The following is a 26,536-nucleotide window of genomic DNA, read 5'->3' as shown; positions in this document are numbered from 1 at the left end:
GGAAGAGAGGTTAGCATCATCCACTGACCCATCTTGCTCTGAGGCTGACAGGAGGTCAGGAAGAGGCTCAGTCTCCTCCTCCATTCCAGCATCTGTTGCCAAGAGCATGCCCACTTCAGACCTGAGCGAGTTCACTAAAGCGCCTGGTTTGGTTCCTGAACGCCAGCATGTAGCTATACACATCCTGGGGAGGTTTCCTGGGACATTGCTCCCAGCCTTCTTTAACCAGACTCAGAGGTCCTCTGACCGGGTGTCCATAGAGAAGCTCAAAGGGACTGAACCCTAGAGATTTTTGTCGCACCTACCGGTATGCAAACAGTAGGCACGGTAAGAGGATTTCCCACTTATGCCTCATGGGTTCCTCAAGACCGATTATCATGCTTTTCAAGGTAAATGTAAATGTATAGGCATTTATATAGCGCACTACATACCCGTAGGGTCCCAAGGCGCTTCGACCGCTGCGAAACCCTTCCTGGCTTCCCTGAGAGATGGTCCCTTAATGGGTATCTCCAGGGTGAGACCAGGCATCCCCAGTGGTCTGGTGGGGCAGTTAGTGAAGATGAGGCAAGCTAATGCCCAGAGTTGCCGAGTGTGATCGCTGATCAGAGTGGGCACCGAGGCGAGAGAATTATCGAGTCCGCTGACCCTGGTCCAGAAACCTGCCGCGCCGGGAATCGAACCCTGGTCCCGGGCCGTCCTCTGCTCTCAGGTCTGCCGCCTCTAACCGGTGAGCCACACTACTTCCTTACCAACCCGTTTCCTTCGGGGTGGTAAGGAATGGTAAACTTGTAAGTTACACCACACTCCTGCCACAGGGACTTCATATACTTGGAAATTAAGTTGGTTACCCGGTCAGACACTTCCCATCAGTGCACGTCCCACTACGGGGGCCGTCACTGTCCTCAGAGGTATGGCTTCCGGGTACCGGGTGGCATGGTCCACCTAGACCAGGATGAACCAGTTGCCCATGGCTGTCTTGGGGTCCAGTGGCCCCACAATGTCAATCCCCACCTGCTCAAAGGGGGTACTGACCACAGGGAATGGCTGGAGAGGAGCCTTGTGCTTCCTCCCACTCTTTCCACTTGCCTGGCAAGTCTGACAAGTCCTGCAATGAGTATCAGAACTCTTGCACATTTGGGGCAAATGAAAGTGGGTGAAAAGCCTCTCAAAGGTCTTGTCCTGCCCCAAATATCCTGCTAATGGCACATCATGAGCCAGCCCCAGTAGGAAGGCTCTGAACTTCTGGGGTACCACCAGCACACGGGTTGACCCAGGTTCAGCAACCTTAGGCTCACTATACAGGAGACCATTCTCCCAGTAGATCCAATGTGATCCTGACTGATCACCTGCTGTCTGGCTTACAGCCTTTTGCCGCAAACCCTTGAGAGAAGGGCACTCTCTCTGCTCCTTGCAGAAGTCTTCCTTGTAGGAACCTCCTTCTTGTTGCCAATGGGTCAGCTCAGGCAGATCTCCCAGTCCAGCTATCTGTTCCCCAGTAGGCTCCAGGGCATCCCCCTCAGGCTCTACCTTCTCCTGGGCCGTGGAAACTTCAGAGGCCGGTTTCCAGCGCCCCTCGCCACTTCTCTCTTCGGCAGGTTCCTGGGCCTCCCTCTCAGGCTCCAGGTCCTCTTGATAACCCCTACTGGCTGACATTGACCGGGTGGTCACGCATGCCCAGTCAGGCAGTCCAACCATCTTCAAGTGAGTTGTTTTCTCCACCTTTTCCCAAGGGGAGCTCTCCAAATCATTTCCTAACAAACAGTCAACAGACATGGTGGGCCTCACAGCTACCTGAAGAGTACCAGAGACCCCCCCCACTCAAGTGGAACCTGAGCCATTGGACAATGACTCTCTGTGTTGTCGGCGTTAACAACTCGGCAAAATGCATGAGGGACAATCTGCTCTTGAGACACCAGGTGACACCTGACAGCTGTCATACTGGCTCCTGTATCTCTAAGAGCCTCCATCTTTTGGCCATTGACGGTCACTCGCTGCCCATATGTCTTAGTGTTCCTGGGCAGCTGAGCCTCTGAGACCATCCCACTGTTTCCTAAAGAGACTAGGGTCATCTGTGCAGGACCCCACCCACCTTGGACACCAATCTCCTCCCCAAGGCTACACTAGCCATCTGACGGGGTGGAGCACCAGTGGGTGCTTGTTTACCAAACAGGCGGCACCTGCTATCATTTGCCTTATGACCCAGTTCTTCACACTTGTAACATTTCAGGGGCCCCTGGGGAACAGGACTACCTGTCCGGGCCCCTTGCTTTCTCTCAGGGGGAGGCTAGGAACCTTTCACGGGGGTCACTTGGGGACTACTTTGGGGCCCTTTGCGGAATTCCTTCTGTTTACCCTTGTCCCCCCCACTCTTCTGCTGGGGACCCTGCCCACCTTTGGCTGAGTCTCCCATGTGACCCTTGTGGACCCTGGTACTGACCCAGCGGTCCGCCTCCTCGGCAAGCTTCCTAGGGTTAGTCAGCTTGCTATCTATCAGATGCTGGTGCAGCTCTGGAAAACAATTATCAGACAAGTGCTCCCATGCAATCAAATAAAAGAGACCGTGAAAATCATTAACCTTGCTGCCTTTTACCCAACCATCCAATGCTCTGCAAAGGAAAGTGGCATATTCAACCCAAGTACTGTTTTCTAACTTTTTGCATTTCCTGAACCTCTGCCTATAGAGCTCAGGTGTCAAACCATATCTAGACATCAATGCACCTTTCATGTGGCTGTATGAATTGTGGACTTTAGAAGGCAGGTCTAACAATGTATACCGCCCCTCACTAAGGAACCTTCCCCACAACCCTGCTCCCCAATCTCTCTCAGGGACCCGGTGGGAAGACATGGCTACCTCATAGGCTCTGAACCACTGACCAATATCAGCATTTTTGTAAAACTCCTTCACCACATCCTTGGGAATATACACTCTACTTTCTGTATGTACTGACGGTACGCTGCCACCAGAGGGAGTAATTTCCAAACTTTTAGCTTTTAGCTCCAACTCCCTCAAAAAAATTTCATGCTCAAACTGTATTTTCTTTTCCTCAAGATCTAACCTTCGATTTTCTATTTCTAGCTGCCTATTCATCTTGAACTGGGTTATCTCCATTTCGTGCCTTCTTGACCTCTCCCTGTCTTCCAACTCTTCTTGGGACAGAATTTTGTTAGAGCCAATGCTACCTGCACAGGAAGGTACCTTCCTTCCCCCTTAGCCCAATGGCTCTTCCTGTTGCACAATTGCATCATGATCCTCTTCAATCACAGGAGTTTTCTTTGCTTCTACCAAGGCCCTCAGCGCCTTTTAGAATTCTTCCTTCACTTTAAATCCAGAAGTGGAAACATTGAATTTCTTGCAAAGTACTTCATCTGCTTTACTGTGTAGCATTCCAGCTTATCTTCTTCCCATTCACAATGAAGGGAGGTTACAGATTCTGCTCTCTCTACTGAATCAGGCATCTTTCAGAAATAGGCAATCCAAAAATTCAAAAGGGAATCTACCAAAAAGTATGCGGTATTGTTATGGTCTGCACTCACTAAGTAGTGTTCACCAGTCACTGTACATGAGTCACAAATGCAAATTCAGAATCCCACCGCTGCCACCAATGTTAGATTTGGGGGTCTCTGATTGGCACAGGTAGGTACTTGGGACAAGTAGGGACCCTCTCCTCTAGTCATGACAAGGGGATTACACACCTAAAATAACCCCTGCTCACCCTCTAGGTTGCGTGGCACGAGCAGTCAAGGCTTATTTCAGAGGTGTTGTAAGTTAAGCAGTTGTGACCACATATAGTAACCCAGTGACAACACTACAAATGGACACCACACAGGTTTTATATCAAAAATAGGTAGACTGTATATAGAGTTACCACAAGACCATAAACGACAAAAATACACACTATGATTACTTTAAGATGGTAGTTTTAAGCTTAGTTCAGTTCAGTTCTTAGATGCGACACTCTGCGTCAATGTACCTTAAGTTGCGTTGCGCTTCCACGACAAGCAATGTCGAAGCGATGGGAAATGCGGCAAAGTTCAGGTGCAAAGAAATAAAGACGTGAAGATCTTACAGATGCGGCAAGCTTCTCGGGGATGCGAGATGCTCTCGGCCCGATGCATGGACTGCAGCGGCGACACCACTTACGATGCGACGGCAACAGCTTCAGTGGCAACGCTCTTCTCCCACGGTGCGTGAAGCTTCCGCACGATGCGACAACTACAGCGGCAACATCCAAAATGTGACGGCAGCAGCTCCGACGGTGGCCTGCTTCTCGAGGATGCGAGGTGCTCTTGATCGATGCGGTGCAGTGCGACAGTTCCAGCTGCGACACCCTCCTTCTTCAGAGTTGCGACAGCAGCAGCAGCGACGGCGACACGTTTCTTAATTGTGGCATGCTTCTCTGCAATGCAGTGCAGTGCGACAGTTCCTGCGGCAACACCCTCTTTTCTCCGGAGTTGCGACGGCTGGCACAGCAATGGCGACATGCTTCTTCTCGTTGAGTCGCGCTTCCAGCTCCTTGCGGAAAGCAGTTCCTCAGAAGGCCCAAAATAGCAGCAGGCACTTCGAAAGAACTCCGGGGAGCTGGGTGTGAAGTCTGTTGTCCCTGAGACTTCAGCAGGATGCAAGCTCTTTTCCAAGCCCTTGGAGATCCTTCACAAGTTGAAAGCAAAGTACACAAAGTTCCTTTCTCCTTCCGTTGGCAGTAAGGCAACCACTGCAGGCCAATCTCCCAAGCAGCACTTCAGCTTGGGAATAGTCTCTCCTCAGTTTCTTCAGGTTCCTCCCCTCAGTAAAGGTTTCTTCTTGTAGTCCAAAAGTGATCTAATTTCTTGGGAGCAGGGTCCCAATATTTAAACCCCAAAATCCTTTGTTCTTTGAGGGGAGAGGGGCCTGTACCTAGTCCAAACCAGTTCCTGAGCACTTTGTTTACCAGACCTCTCCTTTCCTTTCGCAGTGCAGGGCAGAGACATCAGACGCCCCACAGGAGGTGGAGCCAGCATTGTGGAAGGCAAGTACAGTCCTGGAGCACTATGTTGACAGGACTCCTTCTCTCCTTTCAGTGTGCAGGGCAGAGACATCAGCCGCTCCCCAGGGGGTGGAGCCAGCATTGTGGAAGGCAGGCACAGCCCTATTCAGAGTTCAGGTGCACTCCTCCCTCCCCTCTAGATGCAGATCTCTCTATTCACCACTTGATGACTCAGCCTGTCTCCTGGAATTCCCCAGCCCTGTCACTCACAGAAACCAGACATAGGAATACTTAAACTAGCAAGAGGCATTTTTGAATGGTTAGACAAGCAAATACCTACTTTCTAAAAGTGGCATTTGCAAACACAGAATATTAAAATAAACTTTACTAAAATATGTATTTTATTATTCTGAGTTCAGGCATACTAAACTCGAATTTCTACAATGTTGTCTGAGCCTGTTAGAATTATAAAATGTAACAATTCTAACAGCCCTTTCTGGCCTATGGTGAACAGGTAGCCTTGCAATAGTGAACAAGCATTTACAATACAACGGTTTCGCCTTTGGAAAAGTTTGAGCTATTTGCATTGTGAATGACAAACTTTTAATTTATGTGTTGGTTTTGAAAACAGATAAATAAATGGCATTGTCATTTACAATGGCAATAGCTTAATCTCTCGCAAATGCGATTTGTATTGCAACTATTTCAGTTATCATTTTGCACTACGATGAAAACTGGCTTGTGCATTTACTCCTGCAGAAGAGTATCAAGAGCAGAGTCAGCAGGCGTCCCTGTAGGAGGTAGTGTATTCAAGACTGGGCAATACAATACATGCTCCCTTCCCAACTCACTTGGTCTCGAACGCCCAGTCATACACTGCACCACCATACATTGCGACACAAATCTGGACATACATTAAAACGAAAAACCGCCTGTTTGTCTATAGTTGATTGTACTCGGTGGCCTTGAGAGAGGAGGCAGAACTGTGGTGAAACTGCTGGGTTTGTGTGTACGAGGGAGGAGAGGAGTCGTATTTGTGACAGAACTTCTGGGTGTGGGCGAAGGAGCTGGGAAGACATGGCACAAAAGTGGAGGAACGGCAGGGCGCACTGGGGCGCGAAAAGCTGCGCAGTGCGCAGCTTTCACTTAGGCGAAACCTAAAAACTAGGAAACAGTTGTTTACCATGAGGTAAGTCTGGGAAATGGTTGTGAGGGTGAGGTGAGATGAAGTAATTGATAGTGCAGGACAGTGTGTGGGGTGCGATCTGAGGCAGAAGATGAGGTTGAGTAGTAAGCATGGGCGGAAAATCCGTTTCGCTCGCGGATTTTGCGGATTTTCGGTAAATTCGCAATCCGCGAGATTCGCGAATCTCCCGCAAAATCCGCAAATCCGCGAGCAGCGGATTTTGCTCGCACTGCTCGCACTGTTCGCGTGAGTTCGCGGCTTCCCAGTACAACTTCGCACCACGCGAATAAGTGCAAAATTGCAGAAATACGATCTTAGCAAAACTGAAACTACTTACCAGGTTCAAAAGTTCAGGCTCATCATTAGTAGCCATTTCCTGTAGTGCTTCCTGAGGGGCCCCTCCAGAGTTCAGTTGCCAGTTGCAACTATTATGTGACCCTGCTCTGAACCTCAGAATAGTTACACATATGCCACAAAGGTCCTGAATTACAGCTAAGGGAGACAAGCAGGAGCCAGGCTGGAGGTTCAAATCCATTAATCAGCCCCTAATTCATTATGGTCAGTTGGGGCAGGGCAGGTGTTGTAACTAATTTTGCAACAATGAAAGCACTTAGCAAGTGCAAAAGATCACTAATCAGGAAGCACTAAGGAAGCAGGTGCCAGCTAAAAAAATATTCTGTGACACATTAATCAGCCCCAAATTAATTCAGGTCACTTGAGGCAGGGAAGGTGTGCTTGCGTTGCCACAATAATGTACACTGACTGGACAACCAGAGGGTGCTGTGATGAAACAGAGGGTGGCATGGGTGGGCCAGAGGGTGGCATGAGTAGTCAGAGAGTGGCAGTGGTGACAGAGAGTGGCAGTGATGAAGAAGAGTGTCCAAAACAGGCTGGACACGTAGAAACAACAAGTTCGCGAAACTTGCGACCCGACAGGTAAGTTCGCAATTTGCGACATTGTACAAAACCTTCGCGAACTGGCAGAAACCCGCGCAAACACAAAAAAAAAAAATCCGCAAATTCGCGAGAATTCGCGGATTTTGCGGATTGCGAGTTCGCAAATCCGCAAAATTCGCGAACGCGAGATTCGCAAAATTCGCCCATGCTTATTGAGTAGGTAGACTGACCTGATCATGGACAAAGGTCAGCGCATCAAGGGTCATTTGAAAGAGTTGAGGTGCTCCTGGTTGCAGATTCTTACCACCTGCATAAATGGGTAGAAAGTTTGAGGTCATTTATTTTTATTTATTTAATGGTTTTGTAAAGCGCGTAGTAACTCCGAGGAGCATCCCAGCGCTGATCTGCTTCTCCAGGGGTTTTTAGCCAACTAGGGGATTATATTTGCGGGAAAAGGAAGGTTTTCAGGGTCTTTCTGAACTGGAGATAGTTCGGTTCAGTCCTAAGTTTTCGGGGTAACTGGTTCCATCGTTTTGCCGTGTGAACCGAAAAGCGGCGGCCACCGGTCTTGGCTTTTCTCACTCTAGGGACAACAATGAGATTTTCTGTGTTGGATCGGAGATCCCTCTCTGCTTTGTAAGGGATTAAAAGTTCTTTCAGAAGAGGGGGGCCGTTATTATTGAGTGTTTTGTGGGCCAGGCAGAGGGATTTGAACAAGACCCTTTCTCTGATTGGGAGCCAGTGGAGAGAGTTGAGGGCCGGCCTGGCGGAGGATCTTCCAGGAGTGCCCGTAAGTAACCGGGCTGCGGCATTTTGGGCTTTCTGCAGTGAGTTCAGGGTGGCTTCAGGGGCTCCCAAGTATACAGCGTTACAGTAGTCTAATCTTGCCAGGATTAGACCCTGTATGAGGAGCCTTCTTGCAGTCTCTGGGAGCAGGGGAAAGATCTTCCTGCAGGCTCTGAGTAGTCCAAAGCAAGTCCCTGCGGTTCTCTTTGCCTGGGTTTTAAAACTCATGTCTTTCTCAATCCACACACCAAGGCTCTTGACCTCTTCCTTGGGTGCGGGGGAGTCCCCTAGGCACCTGGGCCAAAGGTGAGGTCGTCATGAATGGATAGCATTATCCAGGACTGTAGACAAAGGGTAAATGGGATGAAGGGGACATTGAGAGTTGTAATGGAGTGGGAAATGCCAGCTCAGATTAACAAGGGAAACACAAATAGGTCATTGATCAAAATATGAAGATAATAATCTAAAACACAGCTTCCTCAAATAAACAAGCATTAGCAAAGTCTGGCTTGCATGTGAAAATACTAAGATGGTTCCATCCATGTACTCAAGCATCTATTTGTCCACTAAATCAATAATTCTTGCATTTGGTCATCGGTCTGCTTACACCCCCCCCCCCCCACACACACACACACTCTACTTACCCCCCTTCATTTATCAGCTAGACCTATTGGATTTGCCTCTAGTTTGTGAGGGGTGTGAAAGCGCTTCCAATAGTGTGCGACTGCTGGTCGGTTAGGGGTGAGAGTGCTGTCTATGGTGTGGAAATGCCACTCCTTAGGAGGGTGTGGGTGCTATTGGTTGTGGCTCTGATAGTCTGTGAAGGGTGTGTTGTCAGTGTGAGACTGCTAATGGGAGAGTGCTGAGAGTAGTGTCAGACTGCTACCCTGTCGATGTGTGAGCGCTATTGTTCGTACTTGACTTCTGTTGGGAGGGATGTTGGTATTTTCGTTATTTAAGGCTTTTTGCATATCCATCAAAAGAGCTATATGCATAGTTTTTGTATTGTATATATCTTTAACAATGACGAGTCTTATTCTTGTAACAACTCAACAGCAACAATTCCCAAGCAGACTCCTCTTCCTCCTCTTGTAAGCCTTGGTATGCTTCCTAAAATGAGGTTGCCCAAACATTTTTGAGGGAGAGGGGTTTTGAGAGCCCTTGCAGAGTGGAAGCTGGCAGGCTCACCCCAAACAACAGTTTTCTTTACTAGTATCACCAAGCCCCAGTTTGCACCAGAGAACTGTCTCATCATCCACTCCTCGGGCCCAGTATCCCTTAGCATTCAACCTTTGCTCCAAGACTGCCTCCAGCCTCACATGAATAGATCCACACCACTGTTCAGCATCTGCCCACCCTGTTCAACACTAGCCTACTGTACAAGCGCTATAGTCACTGCATCTTCCATGCATGCTTAGTACACATGAGGTGCAAAGTGTCCTTCGTGCTCAGGGTGCGTGCATGTACAGCACAGTGAGCTTGAGGGAAGCCACTGGTATGCCACATGGCAAGATTACCAACTGTACGTGCTGAAGAGCACATACATGCATGCTTGCACCAATAAATGTCGTACCCATGCAGCATAACGCAATTACCCACCCCCCTTACTATAGGGAAAGTCCAGCAGTTGAAGAAACCATTCATAATGTGATTTACGCTACAGGAAAGCAGGAAACACACCACAACATCTATACCACTTAATAGGTTTGAGATCCCAGTTACTGATAGCTTCAGCTGGTTTTGGCAAGACCTTTTGTTTCCAATACATATCATACAACATCCATGACATCAGGTCTTAGTCAGGTGGGAGGACTCCCTATCCGTCAAATCAAAAATGGCTGTATTTTAGCTGTCTGACGCCTAAAATTGCCTGTGTTTCAATGTTAGCCAATAGGCAAAATACATTAGCCAGATTTGGTTTCACTGTATCCCTCTTTCCGGATTTGAAATGTTGCGACGTGTGCATACACTTAGAGAAGGCTTTTGGGTCAGACCCTTGTTCACCATTGGATGACTTTCTTGAGCATTTTGGTCTTACAGTGTTCTAACTGTACCCTTCCGCGTCATACTTGAGGTCCTTATTTGTTTGTTACTGAGCACTCTATTGAAGTGCGTGACCCTCCTTTCTTCCTCCCCTCTTAGTCTCTGTATTTATAGTCTTCTCATTGCTTCTGTCCCCACTTCCTGACCTGCACCCTGTCCTTCTGAGTGAGTTAAAAAAATGTATAGGACAGTCCAGTGGCTTTAAAGAAATGACCAGCTTTTTTCTCCATATGCACTTTTTTCCATTTGTAATATTTAAATGGATCATTCTATTCTCCATAAGAATGGCCACATATCATGATGTATATGCATCGTGATGCCCAAGCATGCATCACAATGCACCATCGACCATTTTTGAATGGGTTTCCTTTAATAGTAAACCTATTCCAATACTGGCATCTATGATTGTGCCTTTTGTTCACATGCCATTGGCAACAAGCTCTGGCAAACCAAATAGGTTGGTCTTACATGGATGAGATATATTGGATATGATAACACTTGTTTTGTAATTGCATGGACCCCCGTCTCTACCCAGCCGTAAAAAGGACACCCTTTTTAGTTATTAACCATTATCTAAGCACTAACCATGTGAGCAGTTTTGTTTAATGGTGGACTCCCACAGTTCAACTAATCCCTTACCTTTTCTGATTAGCACAGGCTATGTTACACTTTTTTCCCCACAAAGAACAATATTAGGATTCACAGGATGCTCAGCCGAGGCCTGGATTCACACTTAGCTCCCCATGTTACATGTTCGGCAGCTGCAGCCACTAGGCCACATCATCTCCCTTATAACGTGGCTCATGTTGGGGTCGAGGTTCCAAGAGGACCCTGGCCTAAGCCGGAGCCTGGCATCTGTCTCACGCCTGGTTCGAGCTCTCCTTTGCTCACCCACCTCTATGTGAAATGTGCAACCCAACTGACTGCAGTTCGTGATGAAACCTATGCAGCAGGAGGTTGCATCGTCAAATGTCCATTTACAGGGGGTGCAAAACGACCGTTCTAATAAATATCAGCTAAACAGGTCGCAGTTTGGGACCCCCTATGATTGGGTCAAATTGTAGAGCCTGGTTTTGGTGCCATGGTGGGGGGCGGTAGTGGTGCGGTCTGTGTAAAACTCAACACAAGGGTTAGCCATTTCAACATTGTCTCAGAGAGATAGCGCGAGAGAGAGAGATTTTGAGAAAGAGCGAGAGAGAGATATTTAGAGAGATAGAGATTCATAGAGAGAGAGGCAGTGACTCTCCTGGCAGAGACCGTGCACCTGCAGCACTCTTCTACATGGCCTTGGGGCCCTCCCCTGTCTTGACTTTTCCTGGACCCAGAACGCACACTTGTTCAGCTGAACGGTATTAATTGCAATACACGTACATTTTGAAATGCAAACATTTTCATTGGGAAAATCAAAGGACGTGGCCTGCTTTTTCAAACGAATCGTTGCATTTCAATTTTAAATTCACGCATCCCGGACTCCGGAGTCCCAGCCCACTAAACCTTGCATCAGGGGTGCATTGGGAATAGCCAGCACGCGAAAGTGCATGTGTGTTTGCTAGAGGGGCACCCCCTGACCCTCTGTTCTCTCCACCTTTGCCAAAGGCCTGCTGATGGGCGCGAGCAGAGGCCGGGCCTCTGAGGAGGCTGCTGAACGCTGCTGGGGCGCAGGCTCGGCTCCCGGAGGCGGGAGATGCAGACCGAACCTGTCATCGACAGGCTGCCGGTCCCTGCTCCGGACTCCGTTCCCTTTAACCCCTTCAGGCCGTGGTCCGCGCATCTCTGTGGTTCCCTCCCTGAATCGTTGCGTCAGCGCAAACAATTCTGTATGTCAAGAAGCGCCCTGACGGTGCAAGCTGATATGCTTGGCGCTAAACACATTGGATGAACAGCGTGTGCCCATTAAACTCTGGACTATCGCCTCAAACGCACGGGCTCTCCGCTTCCACAATGATGAGTACACACCACTGAGCACAAACAAGGTTGCAAGTGTGATAAACGTGATATCTACTGTTTCACAACATTGCGACATTATTAGATATAAGCAGTGCATACACAGTTATGCCGAGAGGGAGTGTGCGCCCCACGTTCATTGATGTGACGCAGGCAATTATATAAATGTTTAATTACCCGAACAGCTCAATGAAACTATACGACCCTTGCTGCCCCTCCGAGAGGTCCAAAGGGGAGAACTCTCCGACCGCCTCCAAGATGAACGGAACCACGCCCAGGGAAGAAAACGCAGGAATGCCCCCGAATGTGGTCCGGCCTTGACGAACAGATCCGGCTTCCAATGGCTAGCCTCCATTTATGGAGCTAGCCAATGGGAGCCGGGGGCGGGTCATCGATCCCACATTATACTCATAAGGTTTTTTTGCGCATGCGCACTACGTGCGCACTTGCAGGCAAAACCTAAAAACGAAAATGGCTGTAATTCACTATTAGGACATGCCACACACACCAGGGCTTGTCCTACCTTATACTTACAATGCACCGTGCCCATGAGCCTACCATAGGGGTGACTGATATGAAGAAAAGGGAAGGTTTAGGGACCGGGAAGTGGGTGCACTTGCCCAGTCAGCATGAAAGTACCAGACTGCACGCAGGCTCTGCAATGGCAGACCTTAGACACATTTTACAAGGCTGCTTCAGTGGCCACCAGCAGCCCACCAGCAGCAGTTGGATTACACGTCCTGGCACACTCAGTGCACTAGACTAGGGTCTGACAAGTAAACCAAAATAGCAAAACAGGGAATCACTAATCCATACATCAATTTACAATAGGGAGCACTTGCACTGTGGAACTGGACAGCAGTGGCACAGTGGCACACCAGCAAAAACACATGAGGCAACAGCAAAAATGGAAGGGAGACCCACGCCAATGGTGCCAGGTCTAACAGCTGTGCAATCAGGGGATGTTACTCCTGGGGTGACGCCTTTTTCTATTTCAGTTATGCTTGTGGATCAGTAAATGATTCCCTGTTTGCACCAACAAAGTTGACTCACCCGTCTAATTAATATTCAAACGTGTTTAATCTTGTCTCGGAGTGCATGTGCCACCACTTTTTTTATATTTTTCCATCTGACACCGGTACAGAGCACCCATCTAAGAACATGTTGTATAAATACATCTTCAAACTCATCGATAATCAAGCAAACACATTTGCTTTTTCTGATAATGAAGCACAAAGGATTTATGCTCTGATCAATGAAGTGGAAACCACCATTCAAGTACAGGCACCATCCAAAGTCACATAAAACAATTGTTGTGTGTAACCAAAAGAGAAATTAGTCAATGACTACACGCCAGCACTCTCATCAAATACCTCTGAGTACAACGTATCCCAAGGGGATTAAGAATTTCATTCCAACCTTCTCTTGGCAAGAATAACTCGAAGTTCATTGAAACAGTACATGGCATGCTATTCTTAACAAATGTTCTCTTGATTTAATCTTACTAATTGTTGAAGAGCTTTCTAAACTACTTGATGATCTGAACAGTAAAATTATCAACTTAAGCAAGAATTATCCCCTAAAATGAATGTTGAAGACTGGTCTAAAACTCTGAACGACATTAACAATCAACTTGAAAGACACACGCAAGAAATTAACAAACGTAAGATACGGAAATTCAAGCAAGATACTATTGAGGGTGAAGCTACTTCTCAGGTTTCTTTTTTAAGAAGGAGGTTCATTCATATATAATGAACCAGGCAGGGGAAAAACAGGAACAGAAACAACAACCGACCCAACAACCATGAAGAGTGACCGGGAGTCACAAAACATGATGAGAAAGGAATTGGGGAGTAACATCTTTTCCCATCAACTAAGCCAAATAGAAATTAATACTCTACGGAACAGAACTTCCTTTATTCCCACTTATCATTTGAATCCTTTGGAGCCAGATGTGAGTTGTTTCAAATGTATGCGGACCCTTCGCCTCAGACACTTTTTCACAAACATAATGGATAATCTACCACCCAAAAACGAAGGTACACTTAAAGGATTGTGTAGCACTGGGCAGGAAACACATGACAAAAGGATATGCAGTAAACTCTCAGTTTATTCAGATTTTGGGGAATGCTCGCAAAAGTGTACAAAATAACACTTTGGGTGGTGACGTCGTCTTTAGGGGGGGTCGGATCCTCTCCCTCCTTGGCGTCGCCTTAGATGTGGTTCCCTCAGGGACTCGAACCAGGTACAGGGAAAAGAAGAAAAAGAAATGCACTTCTGTTAGTGCCTGACCTTTGCAAAATTCCAAAATATGAGAAAAGTAGTGGGGAATATTCACCCGGCTATCTGTGGCTGGTGCAAGGGGGTGAAGAACCATCACCGAAGGCAAGAAGGGATGATGCGCCAGATGCTCCCCAGTTTGTAGCTTCAGTATGGTGCGAGGTCTTAGAAGCCTCCCCAGCCCTTTCTGATGGCATCTCCACCCTTTTCCCTCTTCCTCGGAAACGCACTTGTACCTGCTCAAGCCGCGTTCCTCCGGGAACGTAGCTGGGTGCTGCGTGGGGTCAGTGACCTCCTGGCTTCTCCACGTCAGGTTTGTCTGGGTCACAAAGGTTTCTCTGTCCCTCTCTCGGCGTTCAGCTCCTTAGCTCCATCTTCGTGATCTCGTTCCAGTCTTCTTCCTCGTTTCGGGTATTTGCGGTCTCTCGATAGGTCCCGGACGTCTTATCCAGGACTGACGTTCAGTGATCCCACGCCCAGGGGGCCGGGCCAGAGTTGTCGTTCAGTTGGGTGTTAAAGGGCTAGTCCTGTGTGGCATAATATTCGTCCTGGTCTCTCCAGTTGAATACCACAATCGGGGACTGTAATGGCAAAACTGCTTGGGGTTCAGGGAAGCTGGAACCCGACAGATTGTTATCTAAAAGTACATACATGGCCCCAGTAAGCCATAACATTTTGGACTCCTTTGAGATTATCATTGAACACAGCATCCAAAATTTATACAAAGGCAAGAGGACTAAACCTTCAAATCTTACTGTTAAAGAAAGTGGAATTCTTGCAAACATAGCCAATAACCCTGAAATTACATGCAGTAAAAATGATACGGGAGGAGCCTTGTTAATTATGGATTCCTCATTCTACCTACAGTGTCATCGAACATGTGCTTCACCCCTCGACTTATATGAAACTCCACAACAATCCCATCGATGAATTTGTCAAATTTGTGAAAACTATTTTAGACACAGCTGTTATGAATGGGACTATTACTGACGGTGACAGGCATTATCACTTAAAAGATGATCCAAGAAGCCCACAAATCTACATGTTACCAAAAATCCACAAGAACTCGACCAAACCTCCTTTTAGACCTATTTGCAACCTTTAGTACAACAAATGACAATCTTCATCAAAGATACCACAGACTTCATATTGAAAATTTGAACCATTGATCTTGAAGACACTCATAACATTCTGTTGTGCACAATAGATGTTAAGTCACTTTATACATCAATTCCACATGACATAGGACTGGAGGCTGTTGAACATTTTCCGACCAAAACTGAGTTGGATGATAATTTGAAAATATGTCCAATTGAACTATTGCATTACACATTGTACCATAACTATTTTTGTTGGGAAAATGCGTAGTTTTTGCAACTCAATGGGACTTCGATGGGCAAATGCGCAGCACCTTGTTATGCTAATCTTTTTATGCACAAGTTTGAAATGGATAACATTTTGACTAATGACATATGGATTAATAACCTTGTGATGTTTGTAAGATACATTGATGACATCTTTATGTTATAGAAAGGATCCAGGCCAGAGTTATTTCTAGCTATTGAACACTTGAAATGAATCAATGATCGCACTGAATTCCCCTATAATTTCATTGATGTTACGATCAGTTTTTTTGATTGATCTATTTCCAAAATCAGAAACAGATTAGAAACCGACTTATATAGGAAAGAGACTAATCGCAATAACTTATTGCATTATAACGGTTTCCATCAATCTTCTTTAAAAAAATCACTTGCCTTATTCCCAACTATTGCTAGTCAAAAGAATTGTTTCAAACCCTGATAGGCTCTCTATAAATAAAGTAAACAGGGCCCAAAGATTCAGTGATAGAGGCTATCCCTCTAAAATATCGAAGAGTACTTTACAGTATTCTTCATCCAAATCATGTGAATAACTACTGAAGCCAACCAAGAAATAGGATAGAGGGAATCGTACTGTTCTAGTATTTACATTTTCCATGCAAAGTCTGAAATTCAAAAAGTTGATCCTAAAACATTGGCTGATGATACAAATGGAACCCGATTTTAAGGGTATTTTTGTTGAATCTCCTCTGTTTGCATATGAACGCAGCAAAAACATCTAGGAAATGCTATCTACATCCAAACCAAAAATCAGTGATCATCCCTATTGAGGAACTGTTCCATTTTTCAACTGCAATAATTGCAACAACATCATCAAAGGAAATTACGTAACCGACTCATACAAAGGAAATCAAATCAAAATACAGGTAACTGCTACTTATGACACTAAGAACGTAGTGTACTTATTGAAGTGCCCTTGTGGTTTGACATACATTGGGAAAATTAAATGTAAAATCAAGACCAGATTGAACAAATATAAAAGCAATATCAGGACTAACAATTTAAAATCGATCATAGCCTCACACTTCTTGACATCAAAGCATAGCCTCAGCCAGCTCCGCTTTAAGGTGTTAGAGAATGTGATTACATGTGAAGGTAGAAACAACAACAAATATCTTTTACAGAGAGAAATTTATTCGATAAAACTATTGCATGCAATCATGTCTCATGGGCTGAATGACTGCATGGAATACAGCTGTTTTTATAATGTATGTTTCATTTGATTTAACATGTTTTCTATAATTCATGTTGCTTTTGATTTGAAATTTCTTTCTGCCAATGGCAAGCATTCACTAATTCTCTGCACAGTGATGGTGATCTATACTCATAAGCCATACCTCTTTGATTTTTTATCATTGTTAACCTCCATTTCTCTGCATGGTGTTCTTTACATGTCTTGTCCCTCTTACACTATAACGTTTTCTGTTGGTTATTTGACTATACCCAAGTGTTTCTGAGCACTGACGCTCAGTATTATCCACTATTTACACTCTTCTTGTTTGGTTTTGCATATTATCACCAGCGATTTTTCCCCATTCCAAGATGACACTCGCTTTTCACTTACACTTCCCTCGCCCACTTAGTCCATTTTCTAATTTCCCTCACTTCATTTCTACACCATCACCAAGGCTCTTTCAGCCTTTCACGATTGCCGACCAAGACACTGGAATTTATTTTGTTTATCCACAGCGGTAAGAGTCTTACATCTGATTATGTTACCACTTATCGTGCACTGTTGTTAGTCTGATGGACACCGTGACTCACTTTGCTCTTTCGACCTGTGACTGTTAACCTCGATGTTAGTAGAATATTTCATTCTGGCGTATCCTACACGTTTTCTGATTGTCACTGGGCAAGTTGAAAGCTTTCACTTTTGCAATCGCTTTCACCTTCTTGAACTGTTATCGCATACATTTTAGCTATTAACTCACTGGCTTTACAAATCTTTAACGCCACCGGTCATGTTTTTTCCTATGTTTCTTCACTTGTCTAATCCGCATCACCATTTCTCTTTTTACTCCGTCATAAAAATCTAGTTTCCTAGGTCTTTGTAACTCCATCACCTCGTGCTCAGCGTTACACATGGCTTATCAAGTTTACATTACCAGAATTGTCACCCTGTGAACTTACCGCTTGAACACCTTTGATTGACCAGTATGCTTTTTGCTTCATTATACTCAGATGCAATCCCCCCTGATAAAGGGCTTTCCTTGCCTGAAATGCACTGTGTCTGTGCAAGCATGATTTACCCACATTTTTACGTTGTAATGACGCAGAATGTGAGGACCTCCAGAATCTTCCTGAGTTCTGTATCATCCCAAAACAAGTATAGACAGTTCTATTTATTTGTGAGCCCAGGGAAAGAGAGGAATCAACAATGATGCCTAGATTCTTAGCACTGAGACAGGGGCAAGGACAGGACCCAAAAGATTCAGGCCACCAGGCCTCCGACTAGATATCCAACTTGTCTCCAAAGATAAGGACCTCCGATTTGTCCCCATTGAGTCTTGAGAAGTTCTTGACCATCCATGAGGCCACCGCCCGCATGCAGTTTTTAAAATTTATTGCAGAAGCTGAGACACTATCAGTGATGGAAATCATGATCTGCGTGTCATTAGCGTAGGATAGCACTTCTAGGCTAAAGGACCTTACCACAGTGGTGAGCGGGTCTACATAGATATTAAAAAGGGTGGGACTCAATGAGGATCCCTGGGGGACTCCACAAAACAGTTGTTTAGGGAAAGAAAAAACGTTTTGTGACATGTTCAGAAGGAACAATGATAGCAGGTTAAGTGCGGAGTCCTCTATCCCTATTTTCCGGAGCCTGCCAACCAGTCTACGAGGAGAAATCGTATTGAAGGCTGCTGTGAGGTTCAGGAGGATCAGTAAGGTGGTATGACCAACATCAACCTGTTGTCGAATGTTGTTAAAGACAACAGTTAAGGCTGTCTCGGTACTGTGTTCACTCCTGAACCCATGCTGCGAGCCATTGTGCAATTGGTATACCTCCAAGTAAGAACTGAGATGCGGTTAAGATGTTTTTCAAGGATTTTAGCTGGAACAGGTAGCAGGGAAATAGGTTGATAGTTTTTTTATTCTGTCGAGTCCAGAGAGGTCTTCTTTAAGAGAGGTTTTACCACCGCCATTTTCCATGCGGAGGGAAATTGACCAGAGGAGATGACGGTATTAAGGATGGTGGTCAGAGGTGGTACAAAGGCCTCACTTTCTAACTTCAGGATCTAGAGAAGACAGGGTTCAAGAGGGGAGCCAGATCTAGTCCCGCCTAACAACAAGTCAGTGTCCTCTTGGAGAATAGAAGGAAAGGAGCACAAGCGGCAATCCTTCAGCCGTACAACCAGAGACCTCGGTGTTGATATTGGTCGTGGGGGCTAAAAGGGAATTAATTGTGATGAAGAGTTCCCATGGGGATCTAATGGATTCCGTCATCATAGAATAATAGGAGACCTTTTCTTCATCAATAGCTTGCTTGTATTCCCTTAACCTAAGTTTATGCAGATCCCTTTCAACTATAGTGGGGTCTCTGCGCCACTTTCTTTCCTGATGACGGCAGACCTGTCGAAGCTTTCTCAATCTCTCAGAGAATGATGTATGCATGATGTATGTATGCCGTAGACAAATGGGGAGAAAGAATATGAGAGCAATGATGGAGCCAGCAAATGAAATCACTATGGGCAGGCTGAAGCCCACATATTGAATACAAAATGTCTCTTTGAAACAGTGCAAACACTGTCTAGCAGAGACCTAAACAAGAGACATAATCATGAATGTGTCCTTGTGTAATGTAACTTGTGCTCATGTAATGGGCTCCAGTACCTTCCGGTATATTTTCCTATATAAAAATTGTGGAGGAAAAAAAATAGTACCTCAGTCACAGGGTGGGTAGCAGATGGACACTAATTAAGAGAAATCAATCTGTTCTTGGTTCGTGCACCATGAATAGAAAGAATGTGACGCAGGAAGTGATACCTTGAATATGATGCTGACCTAGAAGGCAGCAAAGAACATTGATTGTGATGCCAATGAATGTGAAGTAATGAACGGGATAAACGCCCCTTTTTAATGTTGTTTCTGAATAATGATTGTATTGACTTTTATATAACGATTTCTACCCCAGTTTTGCCAATTTGAACTGCTACAAATAAAAAGTGTTATGACAGAATTTTTTGCTGTATATAGGTCAATAAATTGACCTATATACCTACTTGACCCTATTAGAATTTAAACGCATGACTTGCAGTTGGGAGCGGATGCCAGCTGCAATCAAATAACTCACTGAGTCATATTGCCAGTAAAATCTTCCAACAGACACTGTAAGCTCTTCCAAGCAATAAAAATGTATTCAAGACCTGACAACATTGTTTTCCTGCAAAGTTTACAATATCCAGAAAGCATTTTGCTATACACGACCAATGCGGCTGACCAAGGTTCAGCACTTCAATTCCTGAAATAATTAAAAGACCTTTTTCCGTGCACACCCGTCCGGAGCTTGCCGCACTTTTACTCCACTGAAGATTCAGACAAAAACGTGAGGGTAAGAACAGTGCACCAGGAACAAAATCAAAGAGAGCTACAAGTGTATCCCAAAAATATCCTTTATTCCAAACTTTTTTTTTAAATTGAACCACAGCCAACGCGTTTAGTTCTTTTGAACTTCGTCAGGGCTCTAAAGTAGCGCGTAGATCAGATCATGGATTGAATCGCCTTATTGTAAGCACAATATAGAGTGGCACAAAGTATAAATTTCAATTCCTCGGTTCAAGACCGGAGCTATATTCGAGTCACCCCAACTTATACTCGTAGGTGACTGGGCCAATATTGCGGCCTACTAACCTCCGAGAGGAACTGGAGGTGTAGTCAAGGGGATAAGGGTCACCACAGAAAGTGATAACGATTAGATTAGGCCAGGGTAGCAGCCCACCATCCTTGTCGGCAGAGATCCGTTCAGAAACGAGTACATTGTACTGTGGTTCAATTTAAAAAAAAAGTTTGGAATAAAGGATATTTTTGGGATACACTTGAAGCTCTCTTTGATTTTGTTCCTGGTGCACCGTTCTTACCCTCACAATACCCAGAAAGCAAACTCTTAGGTCCCTTTAGCTCTAAACTGAGATCACATACTATCAAACTCCCATTTTAAGATAGCTTCACTGTGTCTCTTTCAATGAAACTAAAACACTTGCTTGGTTGTTAGTCATTTGATCCTCTTATTACTAGCTGAAGACTGTGTTGACTTCATGGCTAAAGCAGTGGCAGATACAGTAGGGCCACTCAGATGTATACCAACAGAACAACATACCAGGCAGGTCCGAGTTTTACCTGTGGAGAGGTGTGGTGCAGTGGCCAGGGCAGCTGACTTCAGAGCACAGGGTTCACAGTTTGATACCCGGCTCTGGCGGCAGCTCAGCTCAGCACCATGCGACTCTGGGCAATAGCTCGCTTAATTTCAACGATGGCCCCCAGCGCCTTGAGACCCGCAAGGGTGAGTAGTTCACACTTTACAAATACGGATTTACATTTAGCCACAAAAGTAAAGGTCTCTGAAAGGCACTGTTATATGCAAGCAATAAAGAGCACAGAACCACCATTGTATACCTCAACGTGTCAAGCACTCACTTATTCAGCACTCTTTCTGGCTAGGTATATATTAAGCAAAGGACCGGCGGAAGACTTTTCAGCAGCGTATGATGACATTATCTTTGGAGGGGTCATCTCCCTGAGTCAGGAGAGTGACAAATAGGAATGGCTGTTTTCTGTGTAACTCTATGATGACTGAATTTTCCAGAGAGCATTCTCTGTCTGACTATCACTTTTTACCTGAGCAGTCTCTTCTCCTAGTCAATACTTTCTTCAGTATGCCCTCCCACAGAAAGCCCTGCAACAGAGCATTGCAATGGATCCAAGTTGCAAGTGGTTCCCTTGCTAAGGCCAGAGAGGACAGAGCTGTCTTGTGTCACATTCTAGTAGGAAGGATGGTGGTAGAACACTGTTCACTCTAAACTGGGCCTGTGGCCTATTGTATGGTATTGTGAAGTAGGATACAAACCAGAGTTTCAAGGTCTATTAGTTTAGTACTTGCAAGTCCAATTGAGGGTGTCATAGGCTTTCTCTAGCTAAAAAAGCTGTGCTGCGTTGCACGAGAAGAAGAGAGCAGGAGATTGCCATATTTACAGAAATATGTAACTCTCCGCCCCTCTCCCTAGCGCCGGCACGGAAATTAGTTGTTGTGCGCCCGGCACACACCTTAGCGCCCTAGCGCAAGGATGTCTGCGTGAGTCTAACATGGATTTTGTACTAAAAGGATAGCCTACCAGTACATATTACTATGCTCAGACTAACTTTAAACGTTTTCCACTTTGTATGTGTGCTGTGCAGTGCAGAACATATACAAAGACGGAAAAGGAAGGAGAGATGAAAGTATTTCTCCTTCATAGCGCCTATTTGAAATGCGTGCTATTTTCTCACTCTAAATCTTGTTTACTTCTATAAGTAAAACGGGTTTAGCATGAGAAACCTTGGCTGGTTGCATGGGAATGCCCATGTACGTCCCCTTGGCGCTACGTAATGCAAAGCAGCGCTATGCGCTGCTTTGCGCTACTTTCGAGTATTTTCCCGTGCTAAAGAAGTTTAGCTCGGGAAAGTAAATTAGTAAAAAAAAAAAGATTTTGCATAGTTTTGCATTACTTTTGTGACCCAAACACAGTGGTACTGGTCACACTGATGGAGAGGATGTTGTTCTTGAGTGGTATAGTTCAAACGGTAGAAGAATTTGTCACTGAATTAGGAGAATGCAGCACCCATGTAACGGAAAACCATTTACAGACTATCTCCAAAAGTCTGGTTCATTTCTCACATAAGGCAACAATGTATTTAGGGGTGGTTATCCCTTCTAAACTCACCTTCCACCTCTGGGTGCTTCAGCAGAAGAAGTAATCCATACCGCAGGGTGTTGCTCGTTGACTCTGATCCAGCAAAAAACAGGTCGAGGGATGATATGAGCAGATTCTCATAGTGAAAGATGGAGTTTGGGTCTGCTTTTTCCTGCAAAGAAAGGAGGAGTTACATATGAATGACCATCTCCTTCCTCCTTCCTGAACAAACCACCCTATACCTGTAATTCGCCTTTTTCTGGGAAGCAAACCCAGTTTGTTTGCCTTATTCATTTAACTCTTTCTCTCTTGCATTTACTTACAAAATGTAAAGCTTAAATTTCCTCATCTATTTTTAGGTCTGGAATAGACACGGTTTAGCTGAAGCCAGCTTGATTTTTTCCCAAAAAGTTAATAAAAAAAATATTCAAATATAATTGACATACTTTCGGTCAGCTCTCTTTGTCCATGGGTCTGTTCAAGTTTTTTTTTTGCATTCTCTCTTTCTCTTTCTCGCTCTATATGCAAAAAAAAACACACATTCCAACTTGGCTAAATTAATACTCGTTTCATCTAGGAATCACTTACATATCTTATAAATAATGTTTTACTCAGTGTCTTGGTTTATTCTCAACATCGGGCTTGAGGTTTTAGTTAACCAGCTGCAACGTTTGTTGTTAGAAGAAAGTCAAGCAGAAGTAAGGCAGGACCCATTCCACGGTCAGATCTTCACCGTCATGCATTCCACCCTGCGTTTCTTCTACATGAATCCCTTTGCATGTTGCTCAAAGGGACTTCACGTGGCCATGTTTCACAAATAATGGAGAGGTTCTCAACATCAACTAATCTTTTCGCTTTTCAACCTTTAGTCAAAGCTTGCAGGGGCGATTCAGCATGGCCACACTATTAATGAGAGGTCTTAGCTTTCAACTTTTAGGTGACATGGGATGTGTCACCAGCACCAACCAATTATGTCATGAATGAAAAATAGACATATGAAACAACCACATAACTAAAATCCTGAAATACTGAGAACAGTATACCTCAAGTTGTCAATCTGGTCTCAAGGTGACAACAAATCACTGCAAGATGCAGAGTGGATTTTCCTTTAGGAAATATAGGTGATTTCCTGTTAGGGTAACATCTCTGAAATGCATGCTGAGCTGTAGCAGTTGGAGTGGCTCATGTTGGGGGGTTGATCCAGACTCTCTGGTCATAAGTAAGTCCACTTCTAGTCGTAAAGCGAGTCTGAAAACGTGGATCATGATTTTAGTCCTCTGACCTTTTAACTCTTCATCTCTCCTCATATTTGAAATAAAATGTAATTTAAAGGAAGGAGATAGCATTTCCATCTCTTGCTCAAAGTCGGAAAACCAATTGTAAGCAATCTTTACTGCCACACACTGTATAGGACCCCAGCATAAACCAAATGTATTCAGGTCAAACCATGACAAGTGCCAACCCTAGGATGAGAGACCGTCTCAGTCAGCTAGAGGGGTGTTTTCTGCCTGGCAAGCTTCCAACCTTAGATAGTCAGTGAGTAAGATTAAACAAGCATTTGCAATGCAATCTTTGGGGCCTTATATGTATTTAGCTATGCAAAACATTAACCTGGGTACTAAAGCATCTACTGTTCTTTAACATGGAGGGAAAGTAAGCACCACTCTACGTGACATGCCAGGTATGGGATCACATGGAGAGAAATATTGCTTTTCAGCGAGAAATGGTATGTTCCAAAGCTCTGTTTTTAATATAAAATCAGGGCCTTCGTGGTCATATATCTGAAAATACAAAATTTGAGAAAAATATTATTGTCTACGGGTGCTCATGGAAGACAATTTCTAAGGGCTGGAATTTAGAGAATGCTAAAGTGATTCTGGTATTTTACTGACCTCTGCTGGTCGTGTTCTATCAAGGAAGTTAAATAGAGGAAGTTGCCAAAAAGATTAAAGTTAGAAAGTCCCAAAGCAGACAGCAACTCTGGTATTTTACTGACCTCTACTAGTCCTACTGGTCCCTTTACGGAATCAGACAATTCCTAAGGCTGATCTCCAGAGCCCACAAAGTACATACACATATAGGTACATACTAATATATACGTATACACTAAAGTATGTAAAAGAGGTCTTGAATGTTCTACCTAAAATGGGGGCTCAGTGAGGAGAAAGCTGAATCTTTTTGAAGCCTTGACACTCCAATGTGTTAGAACAAAGTATAGCCAGAGACCATTGCATGGTTGGACGTCACCTGCTGTATCTTGATGAGGAATGCATCAATGTAGTCTCGTGGCGATGACGGGTCCAAAGATGCCTTGTGTTCCTCCATGATTTCCTCCACAAAGCGCATCTGGTCTCTGTAGTTTTCGAAGAGCTTCTGGTGTGGGCCAGGAAAGTGATCCAGGATAGCCGGGAAGAAGTTGTACATCTAGCAAAGGATAATTATTGCAAAATAGGGTGAAATCAAGTTAAGGAGGTGGTAAGCACAATCATTGTATAAATGCTTAAAGAGAAGTTGGTTATTATTATCCTTAGTATTCTGGCGATGATCTATTGTATTTTTATTTAATTCAGAAGGGGCTTTTAGCCCACCCACACTCACCATTGATAAACAACATAATCGCTCTCCTTTGTTGCCTTGAAACTCAGCAGAATTTGCGATATGTCACTTCCTGTGGCTTGTGTGAAGCACCGTTCAATTACAGATTGATTAAACTTCATTAGTGCCCCCCCCCTTGCTGCAAGCGCTGTGATTATAGTGCTATTTCTACTTTCTTTGTCATGCATTGTAGCACTTGGCAAGACTGAGTCACAGCTGAGCAAAGAAAGATGGGTGGTGCGCTGGCCTAGCAGTGCCTTACTGCACACAGGCCTTCTCTTCCTCTGTTTATATACAATCAGTGACATTGGTCCTCAGCTGGGCATGGCAGACTGCAGGCTTCGTGTTAAGCCGTAACGCTTACCGTCCAAGCCTCGCTCAGCCATCACTGAACTTGCTAACTGAACCCCTCCTCCTTGCAGCTTTAAATTAGTGTAACAGCTCCAATTCCCACATGCGCTTCTCCCAGCAGACCTGAAGATGGACTGGACTTTGACCCAAACTAAACTTCAGCCCGCCTCTACCCTGCAGAGTAGAGACACTCATACCCTCGAACCCTGCAGACATCAATTCTCAAGTTGTGATACACGCCTCCACCCACAACCTGCGGGTCGAATTGAAATTCAGCACTGAGCACGTCGCTGCTATCTCCCCCACCTACCCCCATTCAGCTAGGCTGGCAATGCTACATAAAGGTTAGTCTTATTATTTAAAAGCCTAAAAAGTGTTTTTACTAAATTGCACCAAAACTCTGAGTTTGGGGAAATCAGTCACAAATTCTCTTTAGCTCACACTCTGCTGTACATTGTCTAAACGGGGACTTTCTACTTATAATTAAAAAAAAGTCCAATGTTTAACCCCTTCGCTGCGGCGGCTATTCCGCCCCAGCGCTAAGGGGGTGGGGCGGCCGCGCGGTGGTTCCGTGCTTGTGACGGAACCGCTCCGTCACGGCTCGCAGGTGAGCTGTGCTTGTGATGGAACGGTTCTGTCACGGCCCCGCCCTTTCTTTAGAACGTTAGCGCAGGTGCGGAATTCGCGCGGGCGCGGAATTCGCGCCGCACAGGCGCGGCGGCAGGGCCGTGACGGAACCGTTCCATCACCAGCACAGCCCACCCGTGGCTCGTGATGGAACGGTTCCGTCACGGGCATGGAAGAGGTTAAAGATGGGAAAATATGGGATAACGTTTCCAACTAAACATCAATCTCTACATGAATGATACACATCTGCGGTTTCATTTAATATGATAGGCCAGTGTTGAGTCCCTACTCTGCAAATCCACCACCAAGCTCAGACTAACAGGATTTCCACTTCTACTTTCCCACTCTCAGTCTATGGATGTGTCCCCGTGCCTGATGGTTGAGTTTACAAGCAAACACTCTGGGTCATTTCTGTGGTCTCCTGCTTCTCAGTCCCTATGCTGTGACGGAAATGTCTAATGTGTTTTTCCTGCATAGAATATCCCGCTCACCCCTCCGCACCCCGCTTCGAAGGCTGTGGACTTAAAAATCCTGGTTGTTAATGCACTTGCTGTACCCATTGGATAATTTGTCTGCTTTTGATTAATCAAAGTA

The 26,536-nt window shown here is 45.2% G+C and overlaps 1 protein-coding gene across 2 annotated transcripts in view; it reads right to left on the bottom strand.

Moving 5' to 3' along the window:
- The window catches only part of LOC147692168 (cytochrome P450 2C19-like), a 405,626-nt gene that overhangs the window by 115,897 nt on the left and 263,193 nt on the right, over positions 1-26,536 (bottom strand). For both annotated transcript variants that reach the window (XM_086938454.1, XM_086938456.1), the window contains exons 5-6: positions 24,617-24,793; positions 22,400-22,541 (exon numbers count right to left, since the gene is read on the bottom strand). In XM_086938454.1, coding sequence (XP_086794580.1) covers positions 22,400-22,541; positions 24,617-24,793 — 319 coding nt within the window. The remainder of the gene's footprint in view (positions 1-22,399; positions 22,542-24,616; positions 24,794-26,536) is intronic.

The sequence above is a fragment of the Lissotriton vulgaris genome, chromosome 9 (genome assembly GCF_964263255.1).
Source record: "Lissotriton vulgaris chromosome 9, aLisVul1.2, whole genome shotgun sequence".
Classification (NCBI taxonomy): domain Eukaryota; kingdom Metazoa; phylum Chordata; class Amphibia; order Caudata; family Salamandridae; genus Lissotriton; species Lissotriton vulgaris.
Note: the sequence above shows the minus strand (reverse complement) of the source record. Positions and strands in the feature narration are given on the sequence as shown.